General features: G+C 40.7%; 1 protein-coding gene across 1 annotated transcript in view; it reads right to left on the bottom strand.

Moving 5' to 3' along the window:
• The window catches only part of ITGBL1 (integrin subunit beta like 1), a 1,349,590-nt gene that overhangs the window by 1,279,769 nt on the left and 50,836 nt on the right, over nt 1-18,985 (bottom strand). The window contains exon 2 of the mRNA XM_085622268.1: nt 4,005-4,219. Coding sequence (XP_085478394.1) covers nt 4,005-4,219 — 215 coding nt within the window. The remainder of the gene's footprint in view (nt 1-4,004; nt 4,220-18,985) is intronic.

Raw genomic sequence — 18,985 nt, 5'->3', positions numbered from 1 at the left:
CACTTTTAAAGAAATGGAGCTAGATACAAAGCAATGTATGCATCTGCTATGCATTTTTTGTTTATAAATGCTGTGATGCGGATGTCTTCTGAAATTGCCTACAATGCCCCATGCTTTGTAATGTCTAAAGCAGTTGAAAAGCCAGGTTCTAATGGATATTGTCTCCCACAGATTCCTTCCTTGAACCCTTCCCCAGGAGTCTTGTGCAGAGACATTCCCACTCAAAGGTCGTGGCTTGAGGGCTGATTGATCCTCTCTCTTACTTCTAATTCATGGTCATGTACAATCCTCCACCTATCCTCTTGCACATAATATAATCAGTTACACTAGACGGATTTGAAACAGAATGAATAAGAAAGACAATGAGTAAGAAGAAAGACTTGGAAATCTCAATGCATTTTGTATCCACCCTTCTCTGATTAAAGTCATCGGCACTTTGGAGGGTGCACATCGGCATTTTTTATCAACTTTATTAGGTACTTTGGCAGCAGCATGGTGCACCATTTATTAACCTCTTCGCTGCGGCGCAAATTCCGCCGCAGCGTGCTGAACATTCCAATCGCGGGCGTGGTCATGACGGCTCCCGGCCGTCGTGCGCACACGCCCACCATGACTCATGACGGCCGGGAGCCGTCATGAGCATGGAAGAGGTTAATGAGGTTATCCAAAGTTTCTCAAGAGTACCTAAATCGAGAGAGAGAGAGAGAAGTCAATAGCAAAAGTGATCAAAGTCAAGAGAGCTTGGGGAACTAGGTTATCATCTAGAGATCTACACACAACAAAGGTGAATTATGCAGAAAAGGAATCTGCACAAAGCACTCTGAAGAAACTGGAAGAATACAGTTTTAAATACATACATTGGGGCAGATTTACAAAGAAAGTGACTCAGTGCGAGCCGCAAGCCATTTTGCTGCGCCGCATTTTCAAAGCAGAGGGATGCGACATATTTACAACAATATGTCACATCTCTGTGCTTCCCCCTTCACTGGCGCACAAACTGCTGCCATGTGCCGGTGCAAGCACCCTTGCACCATGGTGTAAGGCAGTGCTTATAGCACCAGTAAAGGGCACACTCATTCAGAGTGCATGTGATTTTCCCCAGAATCAGAGGATGCTGAGCCACGCCGAGACTCGAACCCGGTTCCCTAGTTCCGAAATTGGCAGTTCTAGCCATTAGGCCAAGTCCTCTCCAGAATAGTGAGTGCCAGGGCTCTCATCAGGAGGCAGTTTGCACCAGCACATTTCTCTTGTTAGTGCTGCCTCATGAGGAGAGCCGCAGCACTTTTTATTTTACAAATTAACCAAGGTGTAAGGATGCCTGCGTCGTGCGGAGATTGTTTATGTACAGGAAGGGACACCTTCCTGTACATAAACAATCATCAGAGGTGATTTCCTCTTTCTATGTGTGCTGCAGAATGCAGCATGCATAGAAAGAGGACAAAAACGAGGAGAAATGAATACATTTCTCCTCATTGCACCTCCCTACGCCCCCCCCCCTAGGGAGGCGTAGCACTCAGACACATTTCCTGATTCACGATTTCTCATAAATCTGGAAATATGTCTAGTTCCATGAGTGTTGCGTGGGAACACACACAGCAACACCCATGGAACGCCCCATTCACGCAGAGTGCTGCGTGCAAAGGGGCCATATTTACAAGGACAGGAAAAGTCATGCAGGGTGGCTTTTCCTGTCTTTGTAAATATATGGCAATAAAATGCGCCGTCGGTGCGTCACAAAAAGTGATGCACAGGTGGCGCAAGGGGCTTGTAAATCTGCCCCATTGTATTTAATACTTTCACATCACAGGTAATGGTGGAGATGAAAAAATCATGAATGCAAAATGTGAATATGCTGTCCATATGTTCTTATCTACTTTGCACCCTCTAGCCCTAAAAACGCCTTATGCAAATCAGACAGAGAGAATCACGTGTCGGCTGTACAATGCCATTCATACAAATGGATAAACAGCCTACTGTTGAAAAACAACATGCAGTTCGATCACCCAATTTATTCCGAGGGGTGCGTGCATCGTTCAGAAAAACTATCGACGTTGTAGAGTTGTTCCCAGTAGATCCCCGCAAAGTGCACGATATTGAAAATTCAGTGCTGCGCAAGCAGTTAAAGAAGTCAGCCCAAGACCCAGCAATTATATTGTGCAATAAAAGATACATTTGCTGAGTACTTAAAGACTCACAGTTCCGTAAAACTCCAAAGCAAACTACTCTGCCTTGGAATGGCACCACAAAACAGAGAAAACAAGGGGAAAACAACCATATTAAACTCTCCCCGCACCCCATAATAACCACATGTTGCCATATATTAAAATAAGTATGTCCTGTCATACATCCCTACAAGTGTGAAATACAAATTTCCAAACTTTATTCAAGCTCCAAAAAGCAAAAGTAAATTGCAGCAACACAACTCGGTTCAGAACTGCTAGGGCTTAGCAATTTGTCTGAAAGTGTTTGAAATTGCCTTAGTGAGTCACTGGATGCACTTAAGGTGCTGGGTATATATTTGTCTATTTTTTCATGAATGGGAAATAAAGCATCTTATTTCAACCATCTTTTTAGTGTACACAAACAAGAAAAGAAATAAAACTTTTCTGAGAAATAGAAAACTTTACTTTTTCCGGATCGCTGCAGAATACTTTCTACTTTCTTAACCCTTAGAAGATAAATATGTTCTAACACTTCATACAATCTATAGACTTTTCTGTGGTGGGCGGGCAAATATTTCAATCACGTCCTCCAAATTCACAGGTATCAATGAAATGAAACGAGCTGTGGTTTTAATAAAATTCCCATAATTCAAAATCTAGAACCATGGCGGAATTATACATCTAGAATTCAACATAACTTACTAAACATGTAATTTTGAAACTACAATGTTAACACACATTTTTGAGGAAACGCTTACTTCGTATGTCTGCCAGATATTTTATGTATATATTTGCAAAAAGAGTGCGGACCTCAGTGGAAGTGCAGTAGCACATTTACAGATCAATTGAATTCTGGCTCTGGGAACACTACCACCAGAAAGAGAAAAATAAATGGAGTGATTGACAGGATGGAACTGCAATAATTTTCACTTAGGTGTTATCCCAAAACATTACGCATACATTTGTTAGTAATGCCAGTTTTAACTGACCTTTTAAGTGCATATTATGATAAAGCAGAGGATCAGTTAGACATCAGAGTAATTGGAAAATATTTTTTTTGCCTTTTTCCGTTGAAAATGTAGCCTTCACACCTATGTTATGTGGAAGCGAGGAATGCACGTGCACTTTCCCACACCTGCTGTATCACTCGCACCAGGATCATTCCTGGGTAAGGTTATGAGTGTAAGTAAGTGAGGTGAAGGCACTGCATTGTGATTGAGTATCTAAGAAGTGGTCACAGTGTGGGTGCAGACGCCACGTGGATTGGCTTTGTGTAACTACCAACACACCGCTCTGTAAATGCACACAACTATCACAACTACTCGTCTATGCACCACTCATGAATGTTGAATCTGCAACCAAGGCGGAATTTCCATATGCATAAGCGACATGTCCATCTCTGCCAATCATCTGAATTCTTTGAATTCAAAGTTTCAGACTATCTCCGTACACAGCTCTGATTTAAGCACTAAAAATATCTGTAGATCAGGCTCTAATTGTCATTTATCTGGTTCCTTGCGACAATGCATTTATTTATATGTATTTATGTTTATTTATTGATATATATTTATTTAATATTATTCTGTAAAACCAGTGCATTACATGGTGGTGGAGCTCTTTTTATGCGACAATAAACACTCACAGCACATTTAAAAAGGATTTAAAAGTCTGCAGGTGCTTTCTGAAACTGGCTGTGGTAAACACAGACCTCTAGCTAATAAAAGCTGGACTTTTTTAAGGACTCAAAGAGGAGAGTATGGGACTTGTGAACTCCAACGAATCGGTCAAATACAACATTTCCTGTTGGAATCATATCCTGTTTGTGGCTGTTGCCCACCTTACCTGCACAAATTTCACCATCATAGGTCTGGCACACCCAGTCGTGGCACTCGCATAGTGGCCCGTAGTATTTGCCAGGCTCTGTGACTTCACAGATGCAGATACCGCAGTCACAGGTGCCACGGCCACTACACTGCGAGCCATCCGGAGACCTACAGCGCTTCTCTGCTGCAGCACGGGACAGCTTACATTGGGCAGGAGGGACCACCTGTGCCCCTCTGCAGAATCGATGGGGAGAGGAATTGATCGGGAAAGAGAAAAACAAGAAGAAACGAGGTCTTAGTGGGATGAAAAACCAATTACAAACAAAACAATGCGAAGCAAAAAAGAAACCAAAACAATATGCGCTCAAACTGTTTGCCATTTCACAGAATGCCCCCAGTAAAATTCATGAACATTCTAAGCTCTATAAAGAGATTCACAAATGCAGAAACACACACAATCGATGATAATGATGACAGAGATATACATGCCATGGTGTAGAGATAGTATAAATTGACACCAGATACATCTTACTAGTATGTTGCACAACTTTATCCGTAAAACAGAAAAGAAGATTAATATAGTATATAGTTCTAAGCTGTAAGTTTAGGGAGTATTCTTGTGAGTTTAAAGTGTTCCTTAGGGGCAATCTGTGGCCACACCAATCACAAAGAGTCCACTTCCATGTCATATAAATGGGAAACTCAACATGAGCCATCTGTATGGGACAACTGTGACTAGTAAAGATATGTCGGGCGGAACTCCACCCCACTTCGGACGCACAGCGTTCAAATGGGCACATCAAAAAACATGCCAATGTTAAGGAGGACCTATGTATTATTCCATGCTGCAGATCAAGGCCTGTATTGGCATGTCTACAAGCATTAAGGATCAAATGTATTACATAGCGTCTGACGCTTGACTGGATGAAAAACAGTTACGATTTAACAAATGTGGATTAAAATAAACAAAACTTGGAGAAGATTGGATGAATTGGTGGCATTTTTTGATGTGCCCATTTGAACGCTGTGCGTCCGAAGTGGGGTGGAGTTCCGCCCGACATATCTTTACTTGTTCCACCACGTGGTTGGGCAGTCCACGATTTCGGGCCAGCACGCATTTAACAATCTAAGGAAATTAATCAAGGAAAAACTTGTGAATACGAGGTGTGCACTCTGTCATTGTCTTTGATATTACAACTGTGACTAGGCCATTCAGCTTCCACATATCAAAACCCACTAGTAGACTTAGTTCCACCCTCCATGGAATTTTCAACCTCTGATGCGTCTACTGAGTCATAGTTGTACTTTCATTCCTCAGTTTTTCACACAAACCGCATGCTACCATTCTACATGATGCTAGCATCGAAATTCAAAAGTGCTTCTTTATCTTGTTCACTTATCCACTGAAAGACAGAGATAAGAACCTCTCTGTGTCTCGTGTTCTAACAAGATGTGCAAAGTTTTACTATGCAAAGTTTTGCTAACTTTCCTGATATTAGCTTTGCATGGTTGGCAGATTTCCTGCTTTATTTTCAACATCATCCTTTCATTTTTTAGGTCGAGCTTTCAAGACCTTTTGTATATACTTTGTCTATGCTCCTTTGTGGACTTTCAACCTGCCCACTGCTTTTCATTTGTTTGCTTCAGTTTCCTTTAAAACCCTTGCTTGCTAATGGCCAATCCTTCCTCTTGTCACTCCTTTTTGTCTTTCAATTCCTCCCACGGAGCAGAGACCAAGTACTGTATCTATATGTTTTTGTTGTTTATCTGTTCATTTGGGGTACTATATGTTTATTTCTTTCCTGCTCCTGTTACACTGTGGGTGCGAGTTTAGCTTCAGCAAACGTATAGTATTGCATCTTCCACCCCTCCTTCCCTTGTAGTTGCTGCCATCCTTCTCGCACCTCTCACTCTGTTGCTTGTTTTTCTTCCCCTGTTGGAGGCGTCTTTGATGTTTCCATTTCTCCGCTTACTCTGATGCTGCATAGTCCCTCCTCCCTCCTTGCTTGTTTATAGACTCGCAAACGCTGGTCGTGGCACCGAGACACCATTGGAGCCCAACACCGGCGGTTCCCAGTTCGTTTAAGGCAATAATGTATTCAACACAGTAAAGATTAAGATAATTTTTCATGTAGCAGGAGAGAAAGAACTTAACAATCCATGCTTCTGGCACGATTAAGTTGTATCATCTGTGAAGGCCTGTCATGCCCTGATGAAGACCTCGCTACTAAAGCTAATGCATATTTGTTCACAATAGAGGTCATAACACGTTGGCAAAAATCCTTGGGAAGAAGTTTGAGACCCTTCTCTCCATATAAAAAAATTTATATAACCTGTGGATGATGAATAGTGCCAATAGTGAATATAAAAGAAATGATAGGTCAGGCAGAAAGAGAGAGGGAATCACAAAGACTTGTCTTCATCCCCAGAGGGGGAATACATTAGGCATTTGTGAGGTGAAAATAACCTGGACACTGCATACCCTCACAATATTCATGGGATTCTGGATTTTTGTTTCATGAAAAGTTACAAGAAAATGCTTTTCTTTTTCTTTTCCTTTTTTGTGCAACTGTTTCTATGTAATACAGTTTATTGTCTTTTGGTGATTGAAGTAAATGTAGTATATAGTGTTAATTGTTACATGTATTGCAGACGAAAACAACAAGAATGAATGAAAAACATTTGATAAAATAATTGCATAAAATTAAAGATGAGAATAACTCTCCAACACCCGTATGTGGTTGTTGTGTTAAAAAAGTGAATTTATTAATGGCCATGTGGGGTATATAGTTTTGATGTTATCTTGTATAGGTCCCTCCCCAAAGTTGGGCCTGACTGGATCAGGCCCCTTTTTTGGTGAACATAATTAAAAACAGCATAATTCCACTCAAAGTCATGTAGTTCCATGCCACACAATTCAACTCCACACTTTTCCATTTCACACCACATATTCAACACTAAATCACAAAATTCAACTCAACACAGTTACTCAATACACCACATACATCCAATCCACTCTCCAAAATCCCCCCTCATGCCACAAAAGTCAACAGCACATCACATAATTAAACTCCACTACATACCACTCCACAACACAAAATACCATTCCACATAATTACACTCCATGACACATAGTCCGGCTCCAGATAACACCAGCACACTCAATACTACATAATTACTATCCACATAATTCCACTGAACACCATGACACATAATTCCACTACGCAAATCCACTCAACACCACACAATTCCATGCTACTCTATTCCACAACTAACAATTCCAAACCAACCCACGATTCCACTCCCCACCATATACATCCACTCCACTCTATAACACATGGGTTAAAGACATTGTCATTTACAATGCCAATAGCTCTAACTCTTGTAATAGCGAGACCTATTGGCTTAGCCTATTCTGTTTTCTTGTGAGTGTCAGTAAGGGTCTGAAACTAGATATGCTACGTATTCCTAACAGGTGACTGATGTTCACAAGGGAAAGGTTTGCTAAAATAAATTTGAGTACAGACAGGGATGTTTACAGCAGTGTAAAGTACAGGTCGTGTGCAATGTCTTTCAGAAGCAGCACAGGGTTTTTGGTAGAAATTGAATTAAAAGCATCACAAATGCACAACTTTCACATGAATGCCCAAACCTCACATTTGAATATTTTTTGAAACTTCTGAAATATTCCAGTGTTTCATAGTTTGCAGAAAGTTCCCGCATCATCCTAGTGGAGTTTAAATGGGGTTACCCCAAGAAATGTTCGAGAAATATCTAAACTGAAATTTACAACACAAACCGGAAAAGAAATATGCATAGCTTTTTTTAGAAGGTTTTTATTAAATGGGTATGCAGAGTGATACAACCTTCTACTAATTTTCACTCACTTCTACTTCCCAGCTCTTTCTCTAAAGTCCTACTCCAACCATTTTGTGAGGATTATCTATCCTATATTACGACTGAGAACAGGAAGTGGACGGATATGAAAATTAAAAGTTATGCAGATATCATTCTTTCCGGGCTAAAAGGAAGAGCTGGTCCTTTGGTAAAATCAATCTTACATGCTCAGAGAGCAGGACTACTATCCGGAACACTATGCAGCTCAAAAGTAGCTGTTCCATATACTTATATCCCAGTCATAAAATATTGTCTATACAGAACATGAAATGCCTCCAGATGACTCTCATTAAATATAATGGGGTAACCCTGTGTCCCTCAGAACCTGGGTATACAGTTATGAACAACACACAGTTCTAATGGGTAAAAGAATTGTACATAATGTTATTTGTTAAACATTATATACTGGAAGGGCCTTTACATGATCCCTTCAACATCTGGGAAACTTCTCCTGACTCAAATAACACAAATCTTCCAAGAAAAAGATATCTTTAAACCACTGACACAACAAAAATATCAATATATGTTTTAAATATATTATTTTTCATATATCTAAACATACATATATATCTCCTTTCATAAATCTCTTTTCATATTTCTCTTTTCAACGGCTGTCCAGAAAACATAAAAAACAATACATCACATTAACATACGCATAGTGAAAATCAAAATCTATCAGTGATCACATACACAAACATGAGACCTTGGAATCACATTTAATCAAAATGTCCCGAAAAAATTTGTTCAGTGCATCCCAATATCTTCAGCACATATTTCCAAGGATAGCTGACATAGGACATAATGTACATAACGTAATGTCATCGAGGTTTCAACCCTGTGTTCAAGTGTTATTGACTATACATCCTGTCGGGCCTTCCTCAGGACTAAAACAGACCAAGGGACAGCCTTAAATGTATTGAAAGAAAGACACATATGGTGTGTCCCAAATGGTGTCCGTTAGAGATATGCCATGAAATCTCAACACACTATTGGGGTCCATTCACTGTGGGGAGGGTTTTTTTGTCATCCTCCTTCAATTGTAGTCCTCTTGGCTCAATTGTGGCTTTATTTGTTTTTTATTTAAAGTGCAAACAGCAGCAGCACCTGTCTTGTCTGCACAGTGGATTTAAGGTATCTTTTTCTTGGAAGAATTGTGCTATTTGAGTCAGGAGAAGTTTCCCTGATGTTGAAGGGATCACTTATAGTTCCTTCCAGTATCTAATGTTAAATGAATAACATTATTTACAATTCTTTAACCCAACAAAACTGTTTATAATCCACATGAATCTCAGCAAAAACAATATGCCCTCTGTTACAAAGTACGCAATGAGTCCTGAATATTTAGTAGGCACTATTGTAATACCCTAATACCATAGTCAAAATATCGCAGACAGAAAGATGTATGTATGTATGCATGTATAGATTTTCTATACCTAACTCCCCATATTTGCACCTTGTCGACATCTTCAGGGTACGTAGTTGTGGAGAATAGTAAATCCATACTTCCCTATATGGAGTTACCCTGCGATATTTGGTTCTCAACATTTTGGCTATGATATTAGATATTAAATTATCACAATATTCCCTACTTGATATTCCAGATTACAACCACCAAGTAAAATATTACATAGCATCAACAGTAATTGTCTTAAAATCTGCATGAATTAATACTCAAATATTAGCTATAAAAATCTTTTTCAATACACTCATTTGTCTCAAAATGTCAGATTGCCAATTTTGGTAAATAAACTTACATTCTTCCTTGCTCAAAAATCAGTGTGCTATTTTCTAATAACACGCTTAATTCACCTAAATTCCAGGTCTTATCAGTAAATAAATATACATTGTTCCCAAACTACTATTTGGTTTTGTCTCCAAGTATAATAATTTGTGCCACAACACCATTTTTTTTTTGTGTGCAAATAGTTCAATTTGTTCCCAAACAGTGGTTTGTCATTTTGTAAGACTATACTGGTTTGGTACCCAAACACTGGCTTTTCATTTTGTAAGACTATACTGCTGTGTCCTCAAATATTGGCTTGCCATTTTCTGTGAGTACTCACATTTTGTCTACAAATAGCATTCTCTGATTTGTATTCAATAAATCTAATTTGCTGGTTGCCATGATGTTGCAAGCTATCCTCATCAAATGAAAGCATCTGAAATCATGTCCTCAAGGAAGACATCACAAGACAGGCCTTGCCATCCTGTGCTCGCGCCACTCCCATAATATGACATTCTGCCACACCATTTACCAAGATATCATTCATCAGTAGGTAAATAGAATAATATTAACATCTAGGGGCATATTTACAAACCCTGCAGGCCACCTGAACGTCACTTTTTGTGACGTTCCGGTGGCAGACAGGGCTTAGCCATATCTACAAGGCCACGTAAAGCCACCCTGTGTGGATTTTCATGGCCTTGTAGATATGGAGTAAGGCAAAGCAGCGCTAGTCGCTGCCTTGACTTTGCTGCGACAAAGAGGTGTTTCAAGGGTGTTTCTGTGGGTTTTTCCATTCAACATCCATGGAATTTGACGCTGCCCAGATTTACAAATTCTCATAAACCCTGGGCAGCGCCAAAATCTTGCACCTCCATAGAGCAGGTGTAACAAGGAGAAATGCTTATATTTCTCCTCATTCATTCTGCAGCACACATAGAAAGAGGATTTTATTTGTGCAGGAAGGTGTCCCTTCCTGCACAAAAACAATCATGCCAACAAAGCAGGCTCCCATGCTCCTGCATTGGAGCATGGCTGCAAACTGTACAACATCACTGGATGAAAAGACAGGAACGCACTGTATGTTGTAAATACGGTGCATTCCTACCCTTTCCAATTAGCGTAAGGCAGCGCAGCAAAATTACTTGCTGACCTGCACTATGTCAATTCTTTGTAAATATGCCCCTAAGTGTTTAGCGTGTTTAGAATTGGCAAAAGTGCGATATGAAGAGCTTTATAAAAAACACTTATAATTTTGTATTATTGTTATTCCACTGGCCTTCTGTGCCAGAGTCTCCCCATCATGTTCAAGTAGGTGTGATGTGCCGAACTACCAATTAAATGTAAGTAATTACGTGCCCATCACTGCAATCATGTGTCACCGTTCCCATTATCTGCCAGTCAAAACAATGGTGCCCCCAGGTATCATCAACATGCCAGTAAAGGACACTGTGTTCCATGGAACACCCTATTATGCCTCTGAATGCATTGAATACTACCATGGGCCCTAGCATTCCCATCATCAATGTCACCATGAACCCAGGTGTGACTATTGTGTCAACAAAAAAGCTACTGTTCACCAGTTATCATTCATATCTCAGTCAAAAGATGAATATGCCCATATATTCCTTATAGGCTAGAGAGTGCCACCATGTGAGAAGGCATCCACCTTTATATGCCACTAAGTCTCCATAGCTCTGGTATTCTCCAACATATGTCAGCCCATGCCACAAGTGGATTCAGTGTCAGGTCTGGGCCTGCTTCAGTGCTCTTGACACAGAACCCGCAGCTGTCTCATGGGACCTAGATAAAGCTAGTAGCAACACCAAGCACAAGAGGAAGCTGTAGAGAGTGGCAGGAGAGGGTGCGCATGGGGAAATTCATCTATCTCTTTTGTTTCCCCATTTAATTTTGATTTGGACATCTTGTACTTTAGCTTTAGTTGTGTCTGTGAGAGAGGCCACTGTTCTTATTTCCAAATGTGCCATAATTGTCACTGTGTTCAGGTTACTGTGTTTGAAGTTGATTAAAGCACAGATAAGGTGAGTAGAGGAAAATAATGTTTTCCCATTTAAAAACATAGCATATGATTTTAGATTACATATTTTCCTAGCAGACTACCACAGGGCATAGCCTGAATGTGTTAACTGTATACATTTAAACCTGCAACATTTGATAGGAAAATAGTACCAAAATCAAATGTCAGTGTATACGTAAAGTTAAATTCCTATTACTGATTACCCTTTTACCACATTGGGATTATAGCATTCATTCTTCCTCAGGTCAACTCAAATACAGTCCAAAATCAACACACATCTCTTTCTAATCACACTTCCTTACATTTCTCTGGAAGCTAGACCTGCCATTTGCTACATCAATTGATAGAACATATCATGCCCAGAATGAAGAGAGGAGATCCCATCTCTTCATTATGGGCAACTGTTGTTTGAAAGAACAGTGCAGCTCATCTTTTACTCATATGAAGGATCTTGCCAAACCTAGTAGAGCTAGGCATTGAAGGAGACTTAGGCTAAGTGGTGACTTTGAGGGAAGATCTGAATTCCAGTTGGCTGGATTGGGGGCGGAGGTAGAGGTTGAAGACGTCTCTATGCAAATTTAATTTTTTTGAGCGCAAGAAACTCTGGGATAGATTTGCTACCACAAACAATGTACTTAAGAAAGGAAGTTAATCGCTTTGATGAGAAACTCGGAACAGGAAGCCTGAAGAGTTTATTAGGATTGGCTAGGCCTCATCTTCAATTGTTGACTGGATTATCTTCCAAATATATCTTGCCAGGCGCAATTCCAGTAGGTAATTTGCCCTGAATTAAATGGCAGCAAGAGCTCCCCTTTCTATTAAACCTCTAAACAAATCTTGCATTTCTAAGTGATGGCGAGAGATGTCTCAAGCTGTCTTGAACTTTTGCTTCAGCTTTTTGTTCTAGAGCTGGTGTTTCCAGCCTGATGCTGAAATGAAGGACTAAAGAAGCAAATGTTCTGCTGGTGAGCCCATTCGTCCCCGCAAAGCTTCTCCACTTTGTATGGAGGGACAGAATTTCCTGAGAAAGTGGAAGTTGTTGCCTGTATGGAAAACATACTGTAAACCAGTTGGAACGGAACACTTCTCCTGTTTTTTCCTATGTATTTAGCTTCTGTAGCTGGATGGTGCAGAAAGTTATGGCACTGATAAAACAGTTGTCTGTCAGGAAGAATTCCATTGGATCAGATAGATGAAGACATTTTCTTGTGGAAATAAAAGTAGAAATGTAGGAACTTTGCTGCAACATAAAAAAAAGTGTACTGGTGTCTGAGAAGCCAGTCAAGAAGTGTCAATTTCTTTTCTCCAAGGTAACAGTGTTGCAAGCCATTGCAGAAAAAAATTGGTCTTGATGAATGTTGCTCCTGTAGAACTGGGACAACATGCAAATTCTCTCCAAGAATGCCACTCCTGCAGGGCCGGGTACTGTGAAAGCTCTCCAAAAAGGCCAGACTTCTGAGATGCATTTGCATTACATATCATTAGACGGCATTTGATTTCTTAACAAGGCAATGCATCCTTTGCAAGGCACTATATTTAGCACCTCATTGTGCCTCCAAACATGCACAGAGACTTTTCCTATTCATCCTTAGAGAACATAGGGAATGGCAAACATTCCATGGGAGGGAAATGGCAAAGTGCAAAGAAAAGTAACCAAATTAATGATGATAACTATGTAAACACTAAGTTATGCCTAACCTGGTTGAAAATAGAGAGCCAGAAATGGAAAGCGTCCTCCCTCGCCCGAGAAGTAGACCCAGACAATACATTCAACAGCAAAAAGTAAGGTTCCTTATATGATGGAAATGGGCTCAACTGGTAAAATAAGAAAACCAAGGTGAGAAGGATCTCTGAAGAGCCGGCCAAAGTTACATGACATTAGCTGACATTAGGGAAAGCAAAGCAGATGTGAAAAAGGGGTAGTAAGCAAGTCCAACACTATTGTGCAAGATCATTTAGTGAAGTACAAAACCCAAATACCTGTGGAAGAAAGAACTAGACTGTAGGAATGAATTCCGCGAGGAGAAAAACCACCACAAATCAGCATCCTGAAACCAGCTGGGAGGGAAACCAAAGAAATAAAGATCTGCTTGGCTCTCATCCAAAATGGAGAAAGGAAGGGCTAGACCCTCAGAATCAAGGACTGTATATACAAAATAGATCATATTTAAAAACCTACACTTCATCATCCTGGGATTTTTGTCAAGTAGCCTCAAAGTATAGCTCAGTGCCTACAAAGACCTGGCCTTGAATATGATGCTACAGTAGCACAACGGACGTCACTTATACAAAACACCCAACATGGATATGGAACTGAGAATCTTCTCAAAGAAACCCAATTAGCTAGAAGTGGACAGTCTCAAGACCAGTGCCAATACTTGATTTTTCCCATCATTTAAGTTACTATTTCCTTTAAAGACCCAAGTTTTTCCTTTATCAGACAATAGTTCACCAATGCCCCTTGTCACCAACTTCAATGCCTCTGATTTTTGCAAAATTACTGAAGTGTTAGCTGATGTCTGCTATCAACATGTTTCTGTCTCTTGTTATGACTGACAGCAAATTTTCCACTATCCTATTAGTCTGTGCCCACTGCTTTTTTGCTTTTGATGGGATATAAAAAGTCAAAACTTCACATGTAATAAATATTGTTGTATGCAGACAATGTACTGCCTCTTATATGAGAACCAACCAAGATGTTCCCCGCCATATACAATGCTATGTCTCAAGGGGAATTAGTATTCTAATTCAAACCGAACTCAACAAAATCGATTTTGTATCACCTCAAGGCCACCCATCTGTCTGCACTACATTCACTCCCATTACAGATAGAGAAGAGTCTATTTAGATATATTGGTTTATACATAAGTCAATGATGAGATATATGATACAAATGTGACTCATCTTCTAGCGTGGCTTAAAAAATTGATAAATAGATGGCTGAACTTACCTACGTCGCTAAGGGTGGTTCATCATGTTGATCATGAGGATTCTTAACCTTATAATTTCTACATTTGCCAATGAAAATACCAGAAAACTGATTTAGGAGCATAGATATAATTCTGACACTACTATTATGGAGTGCAGGGAGAAGCATTTGGCTCTTTCAAAGTTGAGGCATCCTTGGGATGGAGAGGGTATGAAGGTCCCAGATTTCTGATGCTATTTCCAAGCAACCTAGCTGCAATATATTGTGTTTTGGGTGTCACATGATAGCGCTAACTTGATAAACTCAGTAGGTGACTTGATACTTTTGTTGCAAAATAGGCTTTAGAACTTACCCACACATTGAACAACAATACACAAGATTTGGTTGAAAGTAACCTAATTGGAAGGCCACAGATATATGTCTTTACAGTAGTCAGTTTTTCCTGATATCCCTCACTTTAAATTACAAGCTCTTGGAAGAAAGGGACCACATGATCTGGGGGGTTGCCTATTGGATTTTACCGGCTTCTGCCTTAAATGAACAATAGGCAATGTTAACTTCCTTACTTACGCATGATTAGCAGTAATAACGCACTCAATCAGCCCAGACTTCCATAGGTAACCACACAAGATTAATACTATTACTACTAGGGAAAGAAGGCAAAAATATATCCGTTGTATAGGGTGTGTCTCACTACCACTATTGAGAAGTGATCCTAAGTGGAGGAGGAATGGCATAACAGCTGACTAAATTAGGAGAATTGGGATTGGCGTTAGCAAAAAGGAGTGCAGACATGTGTTGGAAATGGCCTGTGACCACCACGGTGAAACAATGGGAGATGGGAATGGTAAGGTGGGTGAGTGCGAAATATGGATTTAGAAAGTTGTCACAGTAGTCCTAAAGCAGGGACATCACTTAGGTGTGGAATTTGGTATTAACTGATTAAAATGTAATAATGAAGAGTGTTACATTAAAATGCCCATGCTATACTCTAATTGACTAAGATGCACATCACCAACCATGTGTACCTACTATGCCTGTGTAATCCGATTTTTATTTTGCACACGTTTCATATTTAATTGTTGCCCCAAACCATACTAATAAACTCTAACTTGCATGAAAATATTACACCTGTTTGACTGCCATGTTGCATTGTTGAAAAACAATAATGAGAGTTATATAAAAAACCAGCATTAGCTCATTACATTGCAAGGCTCAGATATTAGGAAACAACCTGCTTCGTGAATGGCAAAAACTCTACGAACATCCTGCTGCCCTGAAGTTACCTTACCTTAATCATTTAGGGTCTACCAAATTTGCAAATGTATTTAAGCCTTGCCCACTATCCTGCTCTTGTTTAATTTAGGTGCCTTTTACCAAGACCCCATGTTATCTTTTGTTGCTTTTTATGTTATATATTACACCATGTTCCATGAGTGACTTTATAAAATTGAGGTGATTTTCATTTATTCTAGACTATTTTGGTTATGATGACTTAGCACGATCTATTTCAGACTTTATCATTCCATCTGTTTACTTTCCATCTTAAGTAAGCCTGGGCAAAGCACTATGCTACGCTCGCGTAGTTTGCGAAGTTCGCGCTACTTCGCACTACGCGAACTGCACGTAGCACAGTGCGAACACGCGTAGCGTAGTGTTGCGTAGTGCTGCGGTCATTTTTTGCTTGCTCGCGGTCCTCAACGTCAAGTTGGCGACCGCGAGCAAGCAAAATGACATCCCGGCGAGACTTTTCCTTGTTCGCGATCAGCAACTTCAAGTTGGCGATCGCGAGCATGGAAAATAAACCTCCCGGCGAGATTCCCACCGCGAGGAGGTCAGGTTTCTCATTGCGAGTGGTCGCGTATGCTCGCGACCGCTCACGATGAGAAACTACCAGTTCGCGTTGAGAAAGCTGAAGCTCGAGTAAAAATCTACTCGAGCAGCAGAAAACTACAGCTCACACTGTGCAAGATGCCATTTTCAATGATTGCACAGTGCCGGTTGCTTGTCTGCACTGTGCAATCATTGAAAACGACATCTGGCACATTGCGAACAAGGTACTACGCAGTTCGCGAAGTGCTACGCGTAGCTCGCGTAGTGCGACCTTCACTTTGCGTAGCTTCGCGAAGTGCTACTTCGGGAACTACGCCCAGGCCTAACTTAAGTTGGGCCTTTAACTGTGCTTAAAGTGTGTAATATGTGTAATATTTTGTCTAGATTGGACCAACTAGAGGCAGTTAAAAATAAAGGAACCAGGATTGCCTTCTGGAATGTAGCTGGTCTCCGTTCCAAGATCGATAATCCTATATGGATTGATTATATTAAGGACATAGACATATTATGTCTGCAAGAGACCTGGTCCCTGGAAGCCATCCATATCACCGGCTATAGAACCTTTCATCAACCTGCTAGTCCCTCTACTTCAGGGAGAAATAAAGGGGGCCTGATTATCTATTTATCTAACCTGATGGAGACCTTGTCAGTAAAAGTGGTGGGCCAATGTAATTACTATCAGATTATTCTAATCCGGGTGACTCCCAAGGTGGAGATGCTCATCGTTAACCTGTATAATAGTATTGAGAAAGGTCTAGTCAATGGTATGATAAATACTCTCATGAAGGATTTAGGTGCTTTGCTAGTTTTATCCCCACGGGATTCCGTTATTATTTGGGGAGGTGATTTTAACCACCACCTCTGTAAACATTTTTTGAGTGGCTGCGGTGATCAGGAAAAATATAAATCAGAATATCAACCACATTTCGATCATAATAGCGGGGGCGATTCATTTAATGAAATGATGGCATCATTTGATCTTGGTTTTGTTAACTTGCTCTGTAGACCTCCAGTGGAGTTTAGCTCGACGTATGTGGGGAGAGGGTTTAGTACGTTGATCGACTTCGTTACCGTTACCAACTCCCACTCCAGCTGGTTAACCGATTTTGCCACACATACTCTCGGGGTGAGTGACCATCTCCCACTGAGTTTTAGCATACAGCTCCCCTGTAAATCAGTCCGCTCTCCGGTGGAGAAACTGGCCTGGACTACTGACTGCACTCTAAATAGAACGAATGGGTTTGCCCTTAAATGGTCAAAGTGTAATCAAGAGGTGATGAACAAGAATATTATTAAACAAGCATTAACTTCCATTAATGTGTGCCTTCAGGACGAAGTATCTCATTCAGATATTCTGGAATCTTTTGCTATAATTACAAAGATTATTAAAGATGACCTACATCGTCCTCTTAAAGAGGGGAAAGTAGCTAGAAAAGGGTGGTTTGATTCAGCGTGCACTAAGGCCCATACTGCTTTAAAGATAGCCTTAGGGAAAACTCCGAGGAATCAAACTGAAATTATTCACCTTAGACGTGTGTACAACCAGGCCCGGAAGGCTCGGAAATGCGCGATTAAGAACGATGCGTGGGAATGTTTATATAACGCGTCCTTGAAAAAGGATTGCTCTGCCTTCTGGCTGGCGGTCAGGGCTCCTTTCCTTACTACAGGGGAAACCGATAGAATGGATGTGGTCTTCACTGAAGATTCGTGGGTTGACTTTTTCGCTGAGGTTTATAATCCGGGAGGGAAAGACAAACTGGTAGTTAAGAAGCCTATTACCCAGGGTCAAATGGCGGACGATTTTGTTCCGATTAACTTAGACGCTACCGTTGATGAAATCTTTGTCGCAATCACCCAGAGTAAAGGCAATAAAGCGCCAGGCGCAGATGGCGTCCCAATTGATCTATTCAAAATTCAGCCGGGGCTCTGGTCGCCTCTACTTATGCATGTTCTAGAGGCTAGCTGTGCGCGGGGCTTTATTGATACCTGGGCAGATTCGATAATTATACCAATATTTAAAAAAGGGGACCGGGATAAACCCTCCTGTTATCGTCCCATATCCCGTCTGGATTCTTTTTTGAAAGTCACCGGGCGAGTTATCCTGAATCGTTTACAACTATGGGCCGCTGAGTCCAACATCTTATCGCCGGTTCAATACGGCTTTCGCAAGGGCTGCGGTACTGTGGAACAGGTTCTTAACTTTACATCATTAGTTGGCAAATATACCCAGGCCAAAGAGGGTAAACTCTTTGTCGTGTTCGTTGACCTAAGTGCGGCCTTCGATTGTGTAATTCATAACCGATTGTGGCAGATCTTGAGCGACATGAAGGTCGACGAAGTACTTATTTCCTTTCTAAGACAGTTGTACGCCGGCGCTAGGGCGAAGGTTAGATATGGTCTAAATGGTGAATGCACTAAGCCTTTTTATGTAAAAAGGGGCGTGAGACAAGGGTGCGTACTCGCCCCACTGCTGTTTAACCTGTATACTAACGACCTAGAAAATGTTTTGGTTGCTGCAGTACGCGATTCCCCTCAGGCCAATCAGCACCAAATCGCGTCCCTCCTATACGCTGATGATGC

Source organism: Triturus cristatus, chromosome 8 (genome assembly GCF_964204655.1).
Source record: "Triturus cristatus chromosome 8, aTriCri1.1, whole genome shotgun sequence".
In the NCBI taxonomy this organism is placed as follows: Eukaryota; Metazoa; Chordata; class Amphibia; order Caudata; family Salamandridae; genus Triturus; species Triturus cristatus.
Note: the sequence above shows the minus strand (reverse complement) of the source record. Positions and strands in the feature narration are given on the sequence as shown.